Below are 18775 nucleotides of genomic sequence, written 5' to 3'. Positions count from 1 at the left end.
TATTACCGGCCCAGCAAATCCTCCCCTCCCTTGGAGTCCTAGAGGACTCCATGGAATGGGGATTTACCGGCGTTTCACGCACTTGGAATCTGCTGGTAATTTCGGCATACCAAGTGGCGGGAACTGTATTCGTTTGCTGGCATCCTGCCGGTAATGCCAGCAGGATACTGGCAAACATGTCATGAGACCCTAGGTTTTCTTTAAATAAAAGAATAAACAGTGAAGTTGATTTCACTGGTTTTGATTACAATTTAACATTTTCTGATTCATTCGCGGTAATCAAAACAAATTAAGCCCTGCAAAATTGAACATCCCTGGCATGGTTAGGGAATCACTGGTTTGGGCCTGTGTAACCCTAGTCACATGTGCGAATCCTGGAAGGGAGCCATCCTTCGCAGGTCAGTCCAAAGAATGCACTTTTTCAGTTGGCCGTTGCAAATATGTGTGAATGTTTGTCTGTGTGCCATGAAAATTGCATAATGCTTTTGAAGTAAAACATGCAAGATATCGTATTATTTGTTTCTGTGTTGTTTACTCCTGGTGCCCTCTCCTTTTCTAACAGACGCACCAATATGTCACAGCGTACACTCCCATCTGCATGGCGAAAGCCGTGAAAAATGCAACCGAGATTGAAGGCATGCGAAGAGCCCATGTGAGTAATGTGCAGCTGCTGGGATGCATGATTAATGTTGCATGCACTGGGAATAGATATTTTTCATTTTCTTTAGTGTCTTAATTTTCCTCGAAATTAGATTCTCCCTGCCCTTGCTTCAATAGTTCGCTATAGTATAGGTATAAGAGAGAGCTATGCGGCGGCAGTTCCAACCATGAGTACGCATCACGTGCTTCATTGCAAACGTCTATTGGCATCCAGTGCTCGACCTTCACGTTTCTGAATGAATCGGAACCACTGCGAAACCCCAATCTCGCTCCTTATTCACAGTCTAGAACCATGCCATTCCTGCATTGTCAGATGCCTACTAACGAATTTGTGAAGCAAAGAGGCCGCTTACTTTCAGTTGATGCCCCAGACTCCAGAAATAATGGAGTATCTTTTTCCTGGACCACATTTTCTAGAGATCTGAGTCATTGATGGACAACTGTTTTTTTGTTAAATGTTGCAGCAGGAATTATTGCACCTTGTTTTCCTGTAGACGTTAAATGTACCTCCAGCCTTTTGGGTGACTCTGTTATCCACCCATCTATCTGCAGCTTGCCTTGCAGGCAGGTTTTCAAATGTGATTGTCCGATTTGATTTCTGTTTTTACCTTTTCTTGCAGGTTAAAGATGCTGTCGCTCTCTGCGAGCTCTTCAACTGGCTAGAAAAGGAGGTATTGTATATTCTGTGCCGTTTGGTCTTTGAAAGAAAAATGTATACAGTTGCAACACACTCATTGAATAAACTGAGTAGCCCGTTTTATTGCCAGTCACGATGGGTGGCACAACTGGCGGAATTCAACAATCTTTATAGGTGCAGCACAACATTGTTGCAGTCAAGGCATGTTTTTATAGGCCTACGCTTGCAGTTAAAACTGTCTACTATACACAATGAACTAGGTAGACCATGAACACAAAGTGCAATCCATTTAATGAAGGTAAAATTCAATGTATATTTATTCTACCCCATTCAACAAAATGACAGCAAGCAAATCATCTCCTTTCTAATTACTTGATCAACACTTGGCATGGGTGTTATGGATTTCCGATTACCTTCCTTTCACCAAGCTACTTAATAACTAGAGAAACTCCCAGAACCCCCCTTGTTTTTGCTTTCACCCTAAATTACTAGGGTAATCCAGATGTGGAACCCTTGCTCACTGTTCTTAGAGAGACACAGCTTCACCTTACTGACTAGGCTTAACCAGGCTGAAACACGTGTCTGGGGTTGCTGTTGGTACTCTTGTTCAGAGAATTGCCAGGCATTTCGGTGCTGGACTGCCCTTGGGCAGGACAAAGCTGATATGTAGTGGAAATTTCTCTTCTGTGAAAGGATGGTGAGCTAAAGACTCTGGTTGAGACTCTAACCTGGGATATAGGCCGATAGTAGAGAGATTCCCAGAACCCCCCTTGTTTTTCCATAGTGTGTTTGTGTAACCAAGGCACGCATTCACCAGTGTCTTCACCACTATGTGCCACACTCAGACAGAACTGTGAATGTTAGCAAGGTAAAGGTCAGGTAACCCACTAACCAATATAAGCTCCAACTCTGCATACTTATCTCAATCAAAAAACTCACACAACCATCTCTCGCACAACAAGCCGAACGCACTTCACAACAGTGCAACAACACATAATCCGGAACAGCAGCACACGCGGACTGACTCCGATCCGATACCCGCACCAAAGCTCAGCACCCAGTGTATACCGAGTTGAAGCTGGCAACAGAACACCACTCCTCTCACCATCCTACTCCCTTCTTCACCTTACTAACCCATCCCACCTTTATCGTTTACAGATCCGCCTGAGCGCCTGGGGACCAATTCCGTTGGTGACGTTGCGCGGTACAAATACCTTTAACATTTAACTATGGCATTAGAAGAGTGTGTGAGGGAGATAAGGAAAGTTATGCCTTAATAGCAGTAAAAACAATGTACCCGCCCCATTAATTTGTGCATTCTGCCTCATTGCTGGCTCCCAGGTGGTACTGAGTTTTTTAATGTTCTTAGGAAAATAGTGAGGCGATCAAACAGCAAAGGAGGTGGAGGATCATTTAATAGGTGTTTCGGTTCCAGGAGCAGCTGCTTGTGTTTTGTGGGATTGCAGCCAAGGACAACCAGCATTGCCAAACCATCTCTTTGTAATTGAAATGGGTTACCCAGAGGTTTCCAAGCGCAGACCCAGGGATCAAACCTGTGTTACTCTGCATCGTCTTGCTTCCAAGACAAGCACATTGTCCCTGAGCTATCCTCCCAAGACCCCTGAGCTATCTTGGTGAAGCCCTGCTGCTTTTGCTGTGACCCCAGAAGACTTATCTATGCTTTGTCCCTTGGACAAGTAGGACCCACCAGTCCTGCGCCCTCTGCCTGAAACCTTCTGCCGAAGGACGACTGAAGTATCATGGTTATCTGCTCCACCGGTTACCATCCTGATTTGAGGTTTGGGACTCTGCAGATCGACTGGTGGACTAATATCTTCTCTTCTACTGTTGCTGCACTCCTACCATCCTGATTTGAGGTTTGGGACTCTGCAGATCGACTGGGGGACTAATATCTTCTCTTCTACTGTTGCTGCACTCCTGGATGAAGAGGGGCCGTCCTGGAGTCAGATCTTTAACGCTGCCACCAATCTGGTCTGCTGAGTCCTGACCAGGGTTTATTCTCTGATGCCCTGCTTCTGGCATGCCCTGGAGGTCTCTTCCCATTTTGGAACCTTTTGTGGCTGCTATCCGAAGGTGTCTTGCCTGTCGGAGCTAGGCCAGAACCAGAGATTGAGACAGTTTCCGTAGCCAGATCCAATCCTAACACCATCTTCAGCCTGCACCTGTGATCCCTGGACCTCCATCAATGTGTACTTTGGCAGAAGAGTCCCCAGTGATTGAATACCCCAGGGGTGGTCACTCAGAAAATCAGAGTAAGGTGTGCAAGTGTACTTATCTGTTTCATGTACCCCTCCCACAATTGATATTGTATGAGCACAAAGACCACTCCCTAACCCTCTTGCCTGGCTCTGATCAGTGGAGTTGCGATTGTGAGTGCACCCCTAAAATGCGTACTTACCTATTGAATACAAAGGTACTTTTGAACTAAATATTTCTACCAACCTGCTCACTTTGCCAAGACTTGTGCAGGGGAGCTTTTGAGACTTCCTGCTCCCTCGGGTACTTACTTGGAACTTTGACTCGGTTGAGGCACTAGGCCTACTTACCTGATGGGGGAAGAACTGCTAACGCTAGGAGTACACGTTCTGTTCATAAGGCAGGGTATATCGTTTGTTTTAATGCATTGTTTTTTCACTTTACCTTCTACAGTTTTATTGCTTTGCTGTACTGAACTGGTTTGACTGGTTTTGAGTGTGAAGTGTAGGCGTTGACAATCGCAATGTTAAGAGGAAACTAAAAAGGACATAGAAAATTCCTTTTTTTCCCTTACTCTTTTGTGGGTCATTGATCTATTTCTGGTCGCCAGGGGCACTTCTACTGAAGTCCTCCTGACACCGACTCTTATCAATAATTTTAGTGTAAGGTACTGGTTCGCCGACAAGGCTCCAAACCCGGGGATACTTCTTAAGTGTCCAATTTGGGCCCTGGGGTAATTCTACTGCCCTACAGTGGTTTTAGTGGAAACTGTTATTTAGTTTTCGCTTCACACAGAGTCGAAACCAGTTTACTGTATTGGTAGCACAATGAATCTTTTTGTAGCCTTTAGGTTACAAATGTATTTTATTTTAAATTGAACTCTGCCATTTTATTGTAGGGGCTTCCTTTGTCCAGGGGTATCAGGAAGTTGTCCCTAAATGGCTGTTGTACATATGTGGGCTCTTTGTGAGCCTAGCTCTGGCATTCCATATCACATCCCAGGGTGGTGGTGTGGGTTGAGTGGTGGATTAAGGGGGCAACCAGATTGGTTTGCCACGTAACCTTCTAGCCCCTAGTGTGATTGCTATGCTGGCCCAAGCCAGCCCCTGTGTGTGGGGGTGTAATTTGGGGAGAGCCTACACTACTTTCTTCTGCAGTTCTTGGAATAATCAGATTTACTTCCCTGCTGGAGGACTTCTCACTGCTTTCTTGCTGTTGCAGTATTTTTAGGACCACGTTTGACCATACTGTCTGAACCCTGTGACATGGGCAGATCTCTGTTGAGATGTTTTGGCACCTGGTTGTCGATCCTGGGCTCTTCCTTCCTCCTGCTGGCCCCCCTCATGTGCTCGGCCAGTCCTTTTTAGCTGGGTCTCTCTGCAGGCCATTTTACCACCAGCTTCCTGGTTTACTACTGTGAACGCTCTGCCTTGGTGCTGGTCATTGCGGGCCCAACACACCACCTGATCTGCTCTTCATGGCTGTCCTGGGTCACCCCCACCATAGTCTTGGCCTAAGGACGATTTTCTGTGGCTCGGCACCCACTCCTCCTTCGTCAAGCTGCCTTTCTGCATTCTCCTCCATCCTTTTCAGAGTCCTACTTGCCACTACTTTTGCTTCTGTCCTGGAGGGTTTACTCCTAGGAAGGCCGTTTGTTCTTTCTTGTGATCATTGGGTTTGCCATTGGCCCAGGCACAAGTTGCCAGAAGGTCGCATCCTGTAAACCACTCCTGGAAAAGGAGATTTGTACTTTGGATTGGTTAGCCTACCTGAAACTGGCCTCCAAATGGTATGGGTTAGGAGTGCAGGGTTGCAGGCTGTTTTGACTTGTAAGGACTACTCCCACCTAACCCAACCCCACCCACACAAACCGACTCCTCTCAAATCTCTTACCACCTTGAACTACACCAACATACCCTCCAAAGCCTGCCACCACAGGCCTAGCTGTTATCACAACACTAACCTAACTACAACTAAGCTCACCTCTTGACACACTCTAATACATCAGTGGCTAACCAGACCCAAAGCGCTGTTGTCTATCAAACAATGGGTTCTTCCATATGGATAACATGCTCTGAAGTTTCTCTGCTGATGCCATAGAAAGCATATTGGCACACGCAAACCGAATACTTCGGACCTGCACCTATCGAGACCACAGACTTCACATCTGCCTTTTCCACTACCCCCACAATGAGCCCGCCAGCCTTTTTTCTTACAGCAATGCCACTGATGGTGGTAGACGGGGGGCTATACAAGACCACTTGCATTACATTATTAGTACTGTATGTTTTAATGCCTGGTTCCCTTCACTTCCCACCCCTTGTCTCTATATGCAATGTGCCTTTCACCAGATAGTGGATCTACAGTATAGTAAAGGAGTTGGCTGTTGTGTCTTATGACAATTTAATCTTTTTTTTAATATATTGTATTATATACATACATAAGGTATTTGTACTGCGTGTTTTGTTTGCTAAATTACTTATTAGCTAATAGAAGTATATATGTGTGTAACCTGATGAAGGTGTATTTTATTCAGTTTACAAGTGTGGTGCATTTTTATGGATAAGTGTGTGTGTGTATACTAATTGTATCTTTGTGTCGGCCTGCTTCCCCTCCCTTGAGTTAAGCTTGTCACCTAACCCTTTTAGGCAAGGGTTGGCTTCCTTTTTCGTTTGGGTACATGCCCATCTTAAGGTTAGTGGCTATGTAGCCCCCTGCTAATGGTTGTCAAAAACTGTCTTAACAGTGGGTAATCTCCCATTGAAATTGCCAACTATGTACATATATGCTTCTATATGTGTGTTGTGTGATACACACTTCTTACATGTCACCCGTTTATTGTTTTAAGACATGATAAATTAGTATATTTATGTACATGTACTTAATATTTTACAGTCTATATGGTCTTCCGTCCCATCCCCTTTCCTCTATACTGTATGGGCGTCCCTTCCAAGGAACGGGAGACGGAACCTTTTTCACCAGAAAAAAAATCTTCTTCCCCTTTAAATTTAGAGGCGTGCGGTGGTGCAGCCCAGGGAGCATGCGCTGCCCTGATTCCGCCCTCTGGCGCCACACCCCAGTCCCCATTTCCGCACCAACGGCCGAATTCACCAGCATTCCTGGGTTTGGCTTCGGCCATGTAATTCCACGTGCAGATGATACTTCTCTTTGTCTCGTTTATCATTTAGGTACTCGGTCCTCAGGCTCACGCCCCTCCCCGGTGCATGTCGACTTCTACAGGGTTCAGCGGGTGTCCATCCTGTTACAGGATCTTCCCAACTTCAGACCCCTACGCCCTCTGCCTACGTTGCCTTGGCCCAGACCACGGTTGACAATCATGTTCGGCGTGTGACTCGCTGTCCTCGAAGGCGCTGAAGAACAGACTAGCCAGTTGGAGGGAGCTCTTCCAGAGGTCGCCTCCAGAGGATCTCAAGAACTTTGTGAAGCATTGAACCAGGCCCAAGGTAGGGCCGATATTTTCCATCGCACCCCGCAAGGGAGACTCCTTCCCAGGGACTCTCCGCGCGGGAGGGACCGGTCAGGTCCTTCTACCGGTCAGGTCCTTCTACCTGCACGTGCTCCGAGGCTGCTCCAGTTCCCGGCCTTCGGGTCGAGGGATCCTCGGATCCTACCGGGCACAGTGTTTAGGGACCGGAAGGTTCTTTTACCGGATCTACGCCCGAGGGGCTCCGGTCTTTTACCGGCACCATGGCCGAGGGGTTACGCCCTAATACTGGCAATACATCAGAGGGGGCGCCTAAACGCAGCTCTACCGACCCCGGGTGAAGGGTGTCGCACCTACCGGGCCCAGGCCTGAGGAGCAGGGTAGGCCTTGTGATCCACATGTCGCAGGCACATGGCAGACAGCTCGTCAAAATGGCCGCTGCGCCAGAACAAGGCACCCATTCCAGGAATTCGGCGAAGAACAAGTGTCAAGGTGGGACTGGCCTCAACCAGGTACGTGGCCTACAGTCTACCCCTCATTTGCGCAGGGCAGATTTCCTTTGCGTCCATATGGACATGGTACGCAGTGGCTCCAGCACCTCCACGCTACCCTGTCGGCACCCCCTGCCACCTCTCTGGCCAGTGAGGAGGTGCTCTTCGAGAAGTTTCTCGGCCTCATGAACTCACATCAGATGGGGGTTATCATCAAAGACGCCACCAGGGAAGTCCTCCCCGCAATGCTAGTGGCACCACAGATGTCTCTGCCGACGGCCCCGCGCAGCCGGCTCCTCAGATGACTCCGCAGGGGGCTCCATTGCAGCCTCCACCGCATCCTCAGCCTCTGGCCGCGGGTCCTGTACCCCAGCCTCCGGCACCAACTACTACTACTCCTCCTCCACAGGATCCTCCAGAGCCGCAGGATACGAACGAGGAGGAGGATCCAGACATGCCATCCTCAGCCAGTGCCTTCCACGAATGTCTTGCTGGTCTGGCGGAGTACTTGGGCCTCCCCCAACCCAAGGTCGAGCAGCCGGCAGAGGGGGCTCTGGCTGAAGTCCTCACGTGACGCCCCTCTGCAATTCGGGGATTCCTATGCAAACCGATGTAGTCTCCCTGGCCAAGAAGGGCTGGCTCAAACCCCACTTGGCCCAGCCGGTCAATCGACACCTGGACGCCAAGTACATGCAGGTGGTGGGGGATTTTCTCTTGCTTTCAGCCCATCCTCAGTCACACTCTTTGGTGATCGCTGCGGCATCACTATACTCCAAGCCCCAGTCGTCCTCGGCCTCTTCCTCTGCGGCACTGTTAGGCAAGGAGAAGATCTTGGAAAACTCTACTCCAACGCCTCTTTACATCTACGTCAACCCAACGGCGATGCCATGCTGGCTGCCACCAACCAGAGATTATGGCAGGAAATTGCATACTTCCTCCCGGAACTCCCCACCCAGAGCCAATCGTGCTTTAAGGCGGGGCTAGCTGAAGCCAAGCTGGTGGCGCATGACCTCATGGAATCCACAGTGGCTCAGAGTGATACGCGGAGCTGGACAAAAAGAAAAACGGCTCACAGACGGCAAAGTCTTTATCCATCCTTACAAAGACCACGCCCAAATCGTACATCCAATCTCAACAGCGCTCGGAGAGGGGTCGTACATATGGAGGGTTCCGCGGCTTCCAGGAACGCAGATCCAGGCAGCCAGATTGCTCGCCATCTCAGAGCCAGCGCAAACGACAAAAAGCAGGGGGGAGTAAGGGCTTTTTACAGTCCCCCTCCTCAGTGACAGCCTCTGAGGGAAAAAGGGCATGACATGCCCCTTCGGGTCTGGTGGGGGGCAGGCTTGCTCTCCATGCACATTTCTGGCGCCAGAATTTCGCGGCTCCCTTGTTCCCATCAGTAGTATCCACTGGGTACCGCCTTCCTATCCCAGCCTCTCCTCCCTCCTCCCCTTCTCCCTTCCTACCCTCCACTCCCACAGGTTGGGACAGCAACTTTTTTGGCAGAGATCCGGTCGCTCGTAGAGAGCCTGGCAGTGGAGGAAGTCCCAGCCTCCCAGCCAGGCTTTGGCTTTTACTGCAGGATTTTCGCCATACAGAAGAAGAACCAGGCGGGCCTGAGAGTTGTGCTGGACCTTTCCACCCTCAACCTCTCCTTAACCCTGCAAAAATTCAAGATGGTTACGCCAGCTTTTAAAGCGGAGACATTGGACAAGGAAGAGTGGATGTGCTCCCTGGATCTGAAGGACGCGTACCTACACGTCCCGATTTGGCAGCCCCATCGTGCTTTCCTATGGTTCAGGATCATGGGCTACCATTTTCAATACAAGGTCCTTCCTTTTGGCCTCAACTCGGCCCCCAGGGTCTTTACCAGACTCATGAATGCCGTGGCGGCCCTCCTCGGAGTGCAGGGCCTCCACATCTACCCATACTTCGACAACCCTCTCGTCAGGACTACATCTCCAGAAGCGGTGCACCACTCATCCCATGCCCTTATGAACACACTGCACAATCTGGGCTTCTCGCTCAATCTCAAGAAGTCACAGCTGCAGCAGCCTACACAGACTCTGACATTCCTGGGCCTCATCAGGGACATGTGCTCCGAGAAGGTCTCCCCCCGCCCCCCTCGGAGGGCAAGGGGCCACCATCACCACGGACTCCTCGCTCGAAGGCTGGGGAGCCACCTTGGACGATCACATCGGTCCACGGCACCTGGACTCGACAGGAGCAGGAATACCACATCAATTGGTTGGAGCTGAACACCAACTGGCTAGCGCTCAGAACATTCCTACCACTTCTCAGGAGCAAGGTTGTCCTCATCCAGACAGACAACTCAACCAGCATGTACTACGTCAACAAGCAGATAGGCACCAGATCCCCTCCTCTGTGCAGACTGGCGATCAGCATGTGGGAATGGGCCCTGGAAAACGACATTTGCCTCACGGCAGTCCACTACCCGGGGGAATCCAACCTGGAAGCTGACAGGCTAAGCAGGCTGGGAGCGGACAATTACGAGTGGCAGCTAAACGACCTTGTTATTCAGGAGATCTGCGACAGGTGTGTTCTCCCCCACGCGGATCTCTTTGCCACCTGGCACATCAAGAAGTGTCCCCAGTTTGCATCCTGGCAAGGTCGGGGTCCAAGCTCTCTGGGCGACGCATTTCACCTCCAGTGGACAGGCATGAAAGCCTACGCCTTTCCGCCCACTCCCCTGATCCACAGGGTAATTTTCCAAAATCAAGGAATCTCGCTGACTCCTCATCATTCTAATAGCTCCATGGTGGCCGGCCAGGCCATGGTTTTCAGAGCTACTCAGCCTCTCGGAGGTGCCCCCGATTCACCTCCCAATGGGCCCAGCACATCTGCTGGCACAGCAGGGGGGGCGGAGTCATCCACCCTGCCCAAGGGAAACATGCCCTCGCAGCATGGCACCTGAGCAGGTAACGCTTGGGCACCTTAGCCTCTCACAGGCCAATCTGGAGATCATCCAAGGTACCAGGAGCAACGCTACCAGGGCCCAGTACAAAAGCAAATGGACCAGATTCTGCCACTTGGTTGACTCCAAGGGAATCAACCCCTTGGCGTGCACTTTGGATGACGTGCTCTCCTTTTCGGCGCACCTCGCTCATTGAGCCGTGCAGGTGGATACCTGTCACACATAACTTGCAGCCATTGGGGCTTACAGGAACTCGTAGGAGGCATTTTCTCCTCCTCCAACCCTATCGTCAAGAAACATCTGACGGACTCGCTAGGCTCTACCCACCCATCAAGAGACTGCACCCGGTGTGGGACCTTAACATAGTCTTGGGCGCAGTGGCGCACAAACCATTCGGGCCAATGGCGTCCATGGACATCAGGCTGGTCACCATCAAGACGGCCTCACTAGTCGGCCTTACCTCGGCTCGTAGAGTCAGCGAGATCCAGGCACTGGTCTCCTCTGAGCCGTATACCACCTTTCACAAGGACAAGGTAGTCCTGCGGCCGCACCCGGCATTTCTGCCCAAAGTTCCGTCTGCTTTCCACTTAAACAAGGAAATAGTCCTTCCTAAGTCTTTTCCCGATCCCCAGGACCAAAGCACAGAGAGAGCTGCACTGCCTGGATGTCAGGCGTGCCCTGAAATTCTACTTGGACAGGACCAAAGGCTTTCACAAATCGAACGCCCTGTTTGTCACTTTCGGAGGCTCAAGACCAGGCTATCGGGCCTCTAAGGCTGTCATATCCCGCTGGATGGTCTCGGCCATCAAAGAAGTGTACGTGGGCCAACACAAGCCACATCCAGCCAACATACATGCCTACGCAGACAGGGCCAAGGCAACGGCCATCGCAATCCAGTGCCATCTCCCTTGGCAAGTCATAAGCAGGGTGGCCACTTGGGCCTCTCCCTCGACTTTCTGCAAGCATTACTGTTTGGAAGCCAGCTCTAGATCTGATGCGGCCTTCAGAAAGGCGGTTCTCCAGAACTTATTTGCTTAAAGAGGGTCTCCTCTCCACCCTGGTGCTACAGTCTGTTGTAACCGCCCATACAGGATGGAGGAAAGGGGGCGGGACGTAAGAGTAATTATAAGTTACTCATCGTTGTGACTAACATACTCTTAGTCCTAGTCCCCTTTCCTCCATACGTCGCACCAACCTCCCCCCTAATAATACTGGTATCATTAGGCAGTGTTAAATCTATTGTCGACCCGTCAATGAGGACCGAGGTGTGGCGCAGGAGGCCGGTGTCAGGGCAGCGCATGCTCCCTGGGCCGCGCGCCTCTAAATTTAAGTGGGAAGAAGAATGTTTTCTGGTGAAAAAGGTTCTGTCTCCAGTCCCTTGGAAGGGACGCCCATACAGTATGGAGAAAAGGGGACTATGGACTAAGAGTATGTTAGTCACTACAGTGAGTAACTTATAATTTATGCACATTGCCTGCACAAACCGGAGCATATGCGCTCCAATTGGCCAGCCACCCCTCTAAAGGGCCAATCACGCGCCGGCAGGTGAGCGCCGACCCTCCCAAGAAGGATCCTTACAACAAGGATCATCGCCTGTCTCAAGCCTATCTAGAGGCTTCAGAGGCCGGGCCAAAAACCCTGCCCATTTTCCTCCAGCCCTCACATACCACTATGTAACCTGATAAAATACCCAAGGCACATCACAATTGCATGAAATGACTTTGCTACATGCTCCCCCTTACTAAACTGACTCTCTTGCACAATGCCTGCAAAACCTAGTGTACCAGCACATTTTGCCTGATCTGCCCACTGTGTACTAGCCTATTCCACCTGAGCGGCCTAATGTGTACTAGCCTAGTCTACCTGCTCTGAGCTGCCTAATGTGTACTAGCCTATTCTGCCTGAGTGGCCTAATGTGTACTAGCCTAGTCTGCCCCTGAGCTGCCCACTGTGTACCAGCATATGTTGCCTGAGCTGCCTAATGTGTACTAGCCTAGTCTACCTACCCTGAGCTGCCTAATGTGTACTAGCCTAGTCTACCTACCCTGAGCTGCCTAATGTGTACTAGCCTATTCTGCCTGAGCTGCCTAATGTGTACTAGCCTAGTCTGCCTGCCCTGAGCTGCCTAATGTGTACCAGCATATTTTGCCTGAGCTACCCACTGTGTACTAGCCTAGTCTGCCTGAGTTGCCTAATGTGTACTAGCCTAGTCTGCCTGCCCTGAGCTGCCCACTGTGTACCAGCATATTTTGCCTGAGCTGCCTAATGTGTACTAGCCTAGTCTGCCTGCCCTGAGCTGCCTAATGTGTACTAGCCTAGTCTGCCTGTCCTGAGCTGGCCACTGTGTACCAGCATATTTTGTCTGAGCTGCCTAATGCATACTAGCGTAGTCTGCCTGCCCTGAACTGCCTACTGTGCACCAGCCCACCTTGCCTGCCCTGTACTGATCAATGTGCACTAGCCCATTCTGCCCACTGTGAACTGCCCTTTGCAGGACCAACCCACCTGAACTGATTCCACCTCTTCCCCCTCCCGGCACAGCACACAACTGCCAAACAAATTGGACGACCTTACTGCAAATATGAATATAAGAAACCTCGCCCTAACTTCTTTAACAGTCACCATTATAATAATCATCCACCAGACTACCTTTACTAACTGCCTAGCAGTAAACCACGCCCCGACGACCATGACCAGTACCAAATCCATACCCTGTCCAGTCACAGAAAGGAATATCAAACTTCGAGCTAGGCTACCTCGCGTCCATGACACACAAGCTAATGTCCTATCAAAACAGGACCACCACCCAAATAATAACTGCTCCAAGTCTAAACTACCCTACTATCCAGATAAAACAGCCTCAGATACCCTGCAGAAACTTGCCAAACCTAAAGCCAGCCCTAGCAAATCCATCAAAACTCATTCTCATATTGCCCAGTCCGCCATCCTCAATATGGCCTTAATAAACGCTAGATCCCTGGTAGCACATGCTATGGACATAGCAGATCTGATCACCTCAAATAACCTCGACCTCCTAGCAGTCACTGAGACTTGGCTACATGATGCAGCAGGTTCTGCCCTAGCTTTAGCGGTCCCTGAAAACTACAAAATCCTCAGAGCAGATAAAACGAACGATAGAGGAGGAGGTATCGCCAACGTAGCTAAAACACAAGTAGCAATCAGACTTATACCATCACCCCCAAACGCGTCCTGTGAAATGCTTATAGAAAAAATACCAATTTCGAGGGGATTGGGTCATCCGACGTATTCCATATCTATGACGGGTAATGTCCACAGCTGTGCTGCTTCGGAAAATCTTTGGCGTCTGCGTCGATGCGCCGTCCCCGAGGACCTCCTCCGACGGCCAACGTCACCCGATGTGAAAAGTAGGACGCACAACGCCCATAGCCTCAGTTCTCGGTACGCCTCGACTCGTTGGAGTTGCCATTTTCTATTCTCGGTTCGTTGAACCTGTTCGGTTGGTTGTGAAGACCTGTTTGTGGCGATGTCTTTCTCATCTTCGACCCCGCGTCCGGGATTCAAGAACTGCGGGGCCTGTGGGTCCAAGATGTCAGTCACGGACTCGCACGATGCCTGCCTCTGGTGCCTCGGGGAGGCCCACGATACGGACGACTGTGTCGACTGCCAGTCGCTCACTGCGAAGGCCTTTCGGGAACGCAAGAAGAAGCTGTCGGTAGGCCGAGTGTCTAAGCCCCGGAAGTCGAGGTCTGCGGGGCTTTTGACCGATGACTCGAGGGATGCCTCTCCGCGTCGTCGTCGGAAGTCCGGTGGGTCTCCTTCCATGAGTCGGTCTCGCCACTCCTCCGCCTCTTCTAGGCATTCCAGGAAGCGCCGGCATAGGTCGCCTTCCCCGTCCTCTTCTGAGGACTCCGCCTGTCGGCGGGTCGCTTATCCCTCCGTGCAAACGACGCCGCGTGATCCTGTGCCGTCTTCGAAGAAGACGTCGACATCTGTGGCGCCGAGGTCGTCGACGATTTCTCTCGAGGTTCCGTCTTCGAGGGGGTCGTCGGCGCCCAGGTTGTCGAGAGACACGCTCGGAGCTCCGGCTTCGAGGACTGTGTCGACGCCGCAGATGCTGGAGGCATTGCAGCTGATGCCGATTTGCTCGATGTCGACGCCTTTTCTGTCGACGCCAGTGCCGACTCGTTCAGCGCCCTCGACGCCTTTCGAGGCAATGGTGTCAGAGGGGCCCCGTGGCATGGGGTTTTCCCCTAAAAAGGCTATGGCTAAGGTCCGGCACTGCTTTGGTCCGCAGAGGTCTTCCTCTCCCCGCCTGCAGTACATTTCAGAGGGTGATGAAGGCTCTGATGGCCGCCTGGTTCCGGTTCCGGTTCCAGATGACCTTATCTTGGGCCATAGTCAGTTTGATGACCTGAGGCAGTCACTGCATGATGCCAGTGGACTGGACACCTCTCCAGAGGTGGAGTTTTGTCGGCGGGAGCCTGGCACTCATGCCGATTCGTCATATCGGCGCCTTATGTCTCGGGTTACCGAGTACTTGGTTTGGTCAGCTCCCCCAGGCGAGTTCGTTCAGGATGGTCTCACGGACATCCTTGATCTCGGTCCACCCACTGACCCGGTTTTGCCTTTTCATATGGCTCTGCAGAGAAGGGTGGCGGTGGCTTGGACTGCTCCGGAGAGTCTCCCGGCAGTGGGCAAGTCTTTGTTGCGAAAATACCATCCAGCCAATAGCGACCCCTGCTACTTGTCTAGGAACCCCACCCCGGAGATTTTGGTGGTGCAGGCGGCTACGGCCCCGGCAAAGCAGGCGTCGTATCCTACCATCCCTCCGGATAGGGACGACAAACATTTTGACGGCTGGGCGAAGAAAGTGTTTTCTTCGGGGGGGTATGGCACTTCAGGCGGCCAACTCCATATGTGCCTTGTGTCGTTTCACACACACTCTGTGGAACTGTCGCATTAGCGGCTGATCATATTCCCGAAGGGGACGAACGGGATGGTTTCCTTGCTATGGTTCAGGATGGCAAGGATGCTATGTGTGAGGCCGTTCAGTCGGGTTTGGACTTGGCGGATTGCGTCAGCCGGTCCATGGCGGCGAGCACCGTAATGTGCAGGTTTGCGTGGTTGCGGAAGTCTGGGTTCGCTCCTGATGTGCAGTCCCGGCTCCTCAACATGCCTTTTGACGCTGAACACCTTTTTGGCAGCAAGGCTGACGAGAGCCTTGAGAGGTTGCAGGCCTCCAAAGCTGCAGCAAAATCGTTGGGTGCTGCAGTTCGCCAACCTCCGCCTTTTCGTCCTAGGGGACAGCAATGGAGGGGAGGTTCCTTTCGCTATTACTCGTCCTTCAGTAAAGCGAGAGGAGCTAGCAGTCAAAGAGGCCATCGTAAGAGTGCCAGAGGTGGAAACAGAGGTACTCGAGGTGCCAAGGCCGCTCGGGCAGTTGCCTCTTTGCCGTCCGGCAACGCCGCAGCCGCTACCACTCAGTCATGAGGCCAGGTCCCATGGTTCGCCAGTTGGGGGAAGGCTGGCGCAGCATCTTGTAGAGTGGCAAGCCATTACTTCGGATGTGTGGGTTCTGGAGATCGTAACCCACGGCTACTGTCTTCCTTTTCGGCAGAGGCCTCACGACAATCCACCAGGGAACCTCTCTTTGAAGAGTTGGGATCCGCTCCTTGCGCAGGAAATTCAAGCCCTGCTGGAGAAAGGCGCCATAGAACTGGTGCCTGTAGCGTAGAGGAACAAGGGATGGTATTCCCCTTATTTTTTGATTTCAAAGAAAGAGGGAGGATTGAGACCCATCATGGACTTGCGCGGTTTGAACAAACTCCTCAGGAAGGACAAGTTCAAGATGGTGACTCTTTCTCAAGTCCTCCAGGCTCTTCAACTTCAGGACTGGTTGGTGTGTCTCGACCTCAAGGATGCTTACTTCCATGTGCCGATCCATCCCAAGCACAAGAAGTACCTGAGGTTCGCGGTTGGCGACTCGCACTTTCAGTTTCGGGTCCTGCCGTTCGGATTGACCTCCGCCCCGAGGGTTTTCACCAAGCTCATGGTGGCGGTGGCAGCGCATCTCAGGAAAGGGGGGATTCACGTCTACCCCTACCTGGACGATTGGTTTATCCCGAGCAAGTCCTGGATCATCTGTCCGTCACCTGCCACTCCCTTCACAGGCTGGGCTTCTCCCTCAATTTGACACCAACGCAGCGGCTCCAGTACATTGGAGCAGTACTCGACACGTCCCTGCGGCAGTGTTTTCCTCCTCAGGTGAGGGCTCTTCACATTCAGCAGATGGTGCACAAGTTTCAGTTTGCCCAGAACCTCCCAGCGTCCGAGTTCTTGAGACTGCTCGGCCTCATGGCATCCTGCATTCTTCTGGTGCCAGAGGCTCGTCTGCGGATGAGATCTTTGCAGTGGGCACTCAAGCTCCAGTGGTCTCAGTCCTCCGGCAGGCTGTCGGACCCTGTTCAGGTGCCGCCCTCGGTAGCCCGGGACTTTCTGTGGTGGGCCGTCGAGGGCAATCTGATGAAGGGGGCCCCATTTTGGCTGCCCTGGCCGGAGGTGACGATCGTGACGGACGCATCCCTCACGGGATGGGGAGCTCATGCCAACGAGCTGACAGTCAGCGGTCTTTGGTCTCCGTCGGAGTCCAGACTCCATATCAATCTGTTGGAGCCGAGGGCCGTCAAGCTAGCCCTGAAGGCTTTTCTGCCGACTGTGCGCGGGAAGAGTGTCCTGATTCTGACGGACAACACGGTGGCCATGCACTACCTCAACAAAAAGGGGGGGGCAGGGTCACTTCCGCTGTGCAGGGAGGCGATGCAGCTCGAGTTCTGGGCCACCCAGCAGGTAGTTTCGATCTCGGCAGTTCATCTGGCTGGAGACGACAACGAGACGGCGGACGCTCTGAGCAGGCAGAGCACGATCTCTCACGAGTGGGAGCTGGCTCAGGAGATTCTCCTGGAGATCTTTGCCCTTTGGGGGACCCCTCAAGTGGATCTCTTCGCCTCCAGTGTCAACCGGAAGTGCGAAAGGTTTTGCTCGAGGGAATTTCCTCCAAAAGGAGCCTTAGGAGACGCGTTCGTGGTGGAGTGGTCATTCCCACTGCTGTACGCGTTTCCTCCAGTCCCCGTCATCCCGCAAGTGTTGCGGAGGTTATGTAGGTTCGGTTCCCGGATGATCCTCATTGCTCCGGCGTGGGCCCGGAGGACGTGGTACCCGGACCTTCTAGACTTGTCCATCTGCCCTCCACGTCGTCTTCCCTACCGAGACTATCTGCTCTCACGGGAGGGGGGTCAGGTTCTCCATCCAGAGGTCAGATCCCTCAGTCTTCACGCTTGGCTTCTGAAAGGTTGAGGTATAAGGATTGGGACCTCCCTGAAGACGTGATGGAGGTGTTGCTCTCGGCCAGGCGGCCGGCAACAAAGTCTCTGTACCGTTGCCGTTGGAGAAAGTTCTGCGACTGGTGCAGAGTTCAGAATGTGCATCCTTTTGAATGCGACATTCCCATGGTTTTGTCTTTTTTGCTTTCTTTGGCCCACAGGGGCTTGCAAGTGGGGACCATTAAAGGTTACCTGGCGGTGCTGTCCATAATTAAGCGCTCGTCTGAAGAGTGTTTCTATTTTAAGATTCCTTTTAATTTCGCAATTTTTGAAAGGGCTCACTAATGTGTTCCCTCCGTCACCTTTTTTGGTGCCAGGTTGGGATTTGAACCTTGTTCTTAAGTTTCTTATGGGTGCTCCGTTTGAGCCTTTACATTCTTGCCCTTTGAGGCTGTTGACTCTGAAAACTGTGTTTTTGGTTGCGGTTACTTCCGCTCGCAGAGTGAGTGAGTTACAGGCACTTTCAGTTAAGCCACCCTTCACTGTGTTTCACAAGGACAGGGTTGTCCTTAGAGTTCGTCCTTCTTTTCTTCCGAAGGTGGTTTCGGATTTTCATTTGAGCCAGAAGGTGGTTCTTCCGGCATTCTATCCTCCTCCACATCCTGGTAAGGAAGAGGAGAGGCTCCATAGGCTTGATCCTCGGAGAGCGTTGAGCTTTTATATTTAGCGCATGTCCCGGGTCAGAGTGGACGATCATCTTTCCATTGGTTACGCTGGGAAGCGTTTGGGACAAGCTGTGACGAAACAGACTTTGTCTCGTTGGATTATTTTAGCTATCTCCGAGTGTTACCGCTTGGCGGGTAAGGACTCTTCGCCTGGCTTGCGGGCCCATTCTACCAGAGGAGTGGCTGCGTCTACTGCCCTGCAGACGGGAGTTCCTCTCGTCACATCTGTGATGCAGCCACCTGGGCTTCAGTGCATACTTTTGTACGTCACTATTCCCTTGATTCCATCAGAGGGCAAGATCTGGCCTTTGGCAAGGCAGTTCTCTATTCCGCAATTTGATTGGGCATGCTAAATTTGTATTCT

The 18775-nt window shown here is 51.7% G+C and overlaps 1 protein-coding gene across 1 annotated transcript in view; it reads left to right on the top strand.

Annotated features, from left to right (window-relative positions):
• Window positions 1–18775, top strand: part of XPNPEP1 (X-prolyl aminopeptidase 1) — a 297380-nt gene that overhangs the window by 150830 nt on the left and 127775 nt on the right. Inside the window, exons 11-12 of the mRNA XM_069611759.1 lie at window positions 563–652; window positions 1281–1331. Of these exons, the coding sequence (XP_069467860.1) occupies window positions 563–652; window positions 1281–1331 (141 nt within the window). The remainder of the gene's footprint in view (window positions 1–562; window positions 653–1280; window positions 1332–18775) is intronic.

This window comes from Ambystoma mexicanum, chromosome 8 (assembly GCF_040938575.1).
Source record: "Ambystoma mexicanum isolate Mex_15411 chromosome 8, UKY_AmexF1_1, whole genome shotgun sequence".
Lineage (NCBI taxonomy): Eukaryota > Metazoa > Chordata > Amphibia > Caudata > Ambystomatidae > Ambystoma > Ambystoma mexicanum.
This window is presented reverse-complemented; position numbering and strand designations above follow the sequence as displayed.